General features: G+C 41.9%; 1 protein-coding gene across 1 annotated transcript; it reads right to left on the bottom strand.

Moving 5' to 3' along the window:
• Nucleotides 1-1535: 1535 nt before the first annotated feature.
• Nucleotides 1536-4235, bottom strand: LOC306639966 (matrin-3-like). Its single transcript, XM_079103661.1, is given in 2 exon segments — nucleotides 1536-2716; nucleotides 2719-4235. Coding segments are annotated over 2 exon segments (1524 nt in total). The 5' UTR covers nucleotides 4049-4235; the 3' UTR covers nucleotides 1536-2522.
• Nucleotides 4236-4669: the final 434 nt, after the last annotated feature.

The raw sequence follows: 4669 nt of genomic DNA, 5'->3' as shown, positions 1-4669 counted from the left end.
TTCTGGGGAAGACCTTCAACCTGACTGATGCCCTGAAAAGGCCCTGAGCACAACAGGATATGCCATGAGACCACACCAGCCCTTGGAAAGAACCTGAGCCTTACTGATAGCCTGAAGAAGGCCCTGAGGGTCACTAAGACTCTGAGGCAGGCCCAAAGCATTACTCTGACCTGGGAAGACTACAGGTTCAGAGTACCTTGAGAGGCAAAGACACCACAAAAATCTGGAAGGCCCTGAGCGCCACTGTGACCCCGGGGAATACCCCGAGACCCAGTAAGACTCTGGGCTGGACCTGAACAAACTTTGACCCTAGAATTGAGACTGAACTCAATTGAGATCCTGGAAAAGTTTCTGAAGTTTACTGAGCAAAAACCCTGAAACCAATGTGTCCTTGAGAATGTGTGCTGTACACATAAAGACTGAGGGAATAGCACTGAAGATGACTGAGACAGTACAAAAGGCCCGACAAACAGTGAGAGCCTGGTAATTTCCTTGAATCACACTGAGGTCCTGGGCAAGGCCTTTGGCTCTTTGAAAACCTGAGGAACATCCTGAAAAACTTTGAGATGTTGGGAAGGTTGAAGAGCACCACTGAATGCCTGAGGATTGGGGGAGAACAGTAGGACTCTGGGGGAACACACTGAGCATAATATTATGACAGAAGCAGAACATGAAACCCACTGAGACCATGGAGAAGACCCCACAATCCACTTAATGAGCATAAGAGGCCATGAGAATCCTCAGTGACCTGGAAAAGCTGGGAATTTCAGTGACTGATTTAGAAAAGCCATGGACCACAATCAGACACCAGTGAAGGCCCTGAATGTGAACAGACATTTTTGAAGGCCCTTAAATAACACAAACAGGTGGAAAGCATCTAAACACCCCTGAAATACTATAGTCAACCCTGAGTCAATGAAATCCATGAGATTGTCCTGAAAATTTCTGATACACTGTGGAAGGGACTGAGGCCAACTAAAGAACAAGGGAAAGCTATAAGCTTCATTGTTGAGCTGGAAAAGCACAGACACAGAAGAATACATTGGAAAAGGTACAAATGTGACTTAGACACTGGTGGAGACCCGTAATCCCACTGAGAAGCTATTGAAGGCTTTTAGCCTCACAGACACTCTGGGGAAAAATCTGAGACCCAATCAAGTCTGAGATATCAAAAACAAAACAAAACAAAAAACAACCAACAATAACAACAACAGAAAAAAACACTAGAAAATTCCCTGATCTCTGAGAGCCATGGGGAAAAGTACTGAGCCCGACTGAGGAATTAGAGAAAACACTCGGCTTACACTAATTAACATGGGGTAACCCTGAATGTTGCTGACCGTGGGGAAAGACCTGAACACCCCATGAAAATGGGAATAAAACTGATTTCAATGACACACTGGGCAAGGAACTATTCACCATTGAGACACAAGTAAAGACCATTACTTTCCCAGAATACTGAGGAAGAATCTGAGCTCCACAAGATATTGGACAGTTCTTTTTTTTTTTTTTTTTTTTTTTAGGTTTTTTTTTATTGGTATTCACTTCAGTAACTTGAATCCATAGATATAAGCAGTAAATAACCAGAGAGTTACAAGTAAACACAGATTATACATGCAAATTTCTGTTCACAAAGGTCACATGTGCAGGTACATGAATTAGAAGCGTGCTTCTAGAATTATGGCCAAACTTTTAAAATGCAGAAATGTAAAAATTACATCTTGAAAATATGAAGAGATGGTCTACACACTTAGAAAATCAAAATATTGCTTATACCAGAGATGTATGACAGCTATAGGATTCAAGTGACAAGCAGTAGATCTCAAGAAATTAATACTGGTCAAAGAGAACGGGAATATTTTTACATTTCACTGAAAATACATCGACTACTAGAATACAAAACCTAGCAGGAACTCAGGGAAAAAAATTACAAAATCTAAAGCCAATTACTTAATATTTCTTATTACCTAAACAACAGCATGACATTAAAAGAAAACTGCACCTGCATCTGAATTGCCAATTTCACATGAGTTCTCTAAAAATGAAATGCAACCAAAACAGCTTCAAACTCCAAATGAAAAGTCTGCAAGGCTCAGATTAAAATGTGGAATGTTTCAGATGAAAGTAATAAAAATACAATTGGTTTTGTTCTTTATTGAATGGAATCAAAAATTGACATTTCTTTGAAACTTGGAACTAAATTTCTTTTATCTGAACGGTTCTATGTTATCTTTTACTTAGTGGTGCAAGTTGTCTTAATGTAGCTTACGGAGTCAGTCTCTACAAAGTACTTCTTCTGTCTGTTGCCATTCTGATGAAACAAAAACTATTCTTCATTAACTTAACCGTTATGTGTATTTTTTTTGCTATAACACTTAACACATGAACAGACATCTATTATTTTTCCACTAAAACAAAAGAGTACAATAGTTTTCTTCTAACTATCAGTATTGTATTTAAAAAAGGTTAACGTTAAAAACAAAGAACCATTGTTTTCTTTGAAATTAAGCTTCTTGAACATATTAAGCCTCCTTCTTCTGTCTGCGTTCTTCTGCCAATTTATTCAGAAATTTCTTTAATTTCTGATAATGAGGAAGGCAATGAGTATTCTTTGCAACTTCTTCATTTGTATAAAAGAGTGAACACAGCTTACAGTAAAACCCTGTTTTAGGTCTCACATAGTCTATACCAACAGGAACATCGGGCTGATATGGTCAGTTCTGTACTCGTCTGGGATTGTACAGTCTTCCTTGCTCTCATCACTTTGGCCATCTGCATTCTCACTTGTATCTTTGTTGGGGTCATCAGCAGTCTCGGCAGATTCAGCACCTGGTTCTGTATTTTCCTCATTTTTTATTCCATTTTCCATCGCTGCTTCATTTTCTTGATCGAGTTCCTCAATCTTGTCCACCTTTTTAAGCTTTTTCTTTGCTGCTGCTGACGCACTGGCATTTGCATCTTTTTTTACAGCTTTATCTGAAGGCTCCTTTTCCCCGTCAGAAATCACTTCACCTACATTAGCAAGATCGGTCTCATCTCCCACAGAACTGCCACTTTCTACAAGTGCTGCTGCTGCTTCTTCATCTACCAGTAGCTCATCTTCAGATTCCAGGAGCATGTTAGGTTCCTGTTGTCTGGTCATCTTTGTATCTTTCTCACCGTCTTCACCTGACTTCCCTTCTTGTTCTTTACCTTCGGTTGGACTTTCAGTCTTCTGAGAACCATCAGTTTTAGATTTCTCATCACTTGGAGATTCTTTGCCATCTGGAGAATAAGATCTTTTTCGGGATTTGTCTTTTTTCAGTAAGTCGATGCCTCTGTTGGGAATCCTCAGTACCAGTGTTTTATATTTCTCAGAGAGGTCGACCTTAACACAGCTCCCCTGAAACCAAAGGGCTCTTTTCAGACAATGGTCCACCATTGCCGCTGCATCTTCTCTGGTCTCCATCTCAAGGAAGGCCTGACTTTTCATCCTCATCAATATGTGATTCTTTATTTTCCCATAAGGTTCAGCAAGTTTAAGGACTGCACTGTCAGAATAGCCAGAAAGGGGCAAATTGCTGAGATGTATCACACGTCCAAGCTCTTGCTTTTGATCAAACTTCTGATCTGGCTTCCCTTCAGGTTTCTTTATTCTTTTATACTTCTGGGATAAATGAACTCTCACTGGTTTGCCAAATACTAATGCTGGTGTGGTTGTATAATAATCCACTGCAGCCTGAGCATCTTCTGTTGTTGCCATTTCAATGAATGCCTCATTAATTTTATTTAGAATCAGATGATTTGAAATGACTCCGAAAGGTTCCACCAGCTGCAACAGGTGATATCTCAAGTTTTTCCCACGCTGAAAATCCATGATGTGAACAACCCGGCTAGTTTCCACTCTGCCTTTTTGCATGTGTCTTGGTCCTTGAAGATTCCCATTTCCAGCACCCAGATTTCCTCTTGGTCCAACTGCTGGTCCCCCAAGATGAAAGGAGGGGGGTGGAGGTCCCAGAATTCCTGGTGCTGGATTCGTAGACTGCTGGAGCATGAATGGATCACCCATTGCGTGTCCTGTATCATTGTCAGGATTCCATTCTGGGTAGATTTCAAGAAGAAGCTAGCATCGGCGACTGTGACTTGCTCCATTGATATGTTGACTCCACTCCTTAGGGAAAGGGAGAGGGAAAAGGAGAGGTACCTCTCTCCCAGCGAGCGGGACGCGGAGGCTCCCACAATTCCCTGCAGCAACGGCGCTGGTAAGAGGTGGCGGCAGCGGCTGCAGCCCAAGAACTCTGGACAGTTCTTAAATACAGGGGAGGCCCTAGTCACCATTAAGACACTTGAGAAGGCCCTGACTCACAATCAAATTCTAGGCAAAATGCTGAGCACCACTGTGATGTTGGGAATGGCATTAGGCTCCACAGAGACCTTGGGCAAGGCTTTGGGACTCAGTGAGAAACCCTGAAAGGCCTTGAACCCAGTGTTTCATTGGGGAAGATTCAGAACCTTGGTCTGAGGCTGCAAGAAACACTGAACATTTCTGAGACTCTGAGAATAGCACTGAGCCTCAAGGAGAAGAGAGGATGGCTCTGTAATGGAGTGGTTCCCTGGAAAATGCAATAAAACCTAAGGTCCTAAGACCTTGGGGAAGGCCCTGATCACACGGGGACCTTGGGAATGGTGC

The sequence above is a fragment of the Sciurus vulgaris genome (genome assembly GCF_902686455.1).
Source record: "Sciurus vulgaris genome assembly, chromosome: 11".
In the NCBI taxonomy this organism is placed as follows: domain Eukaryota; kingdom Metazoa; phylum Chordata; class Mammalia; order Rodentia; family Sciuridae; genus Sciurus; species Sciurus vulgaris.
The sequence above is the reverse complement of the archived record's forward strand: the minus strand, read 5'-3'. Positions and strand labels throughout refer to the sequence as shown.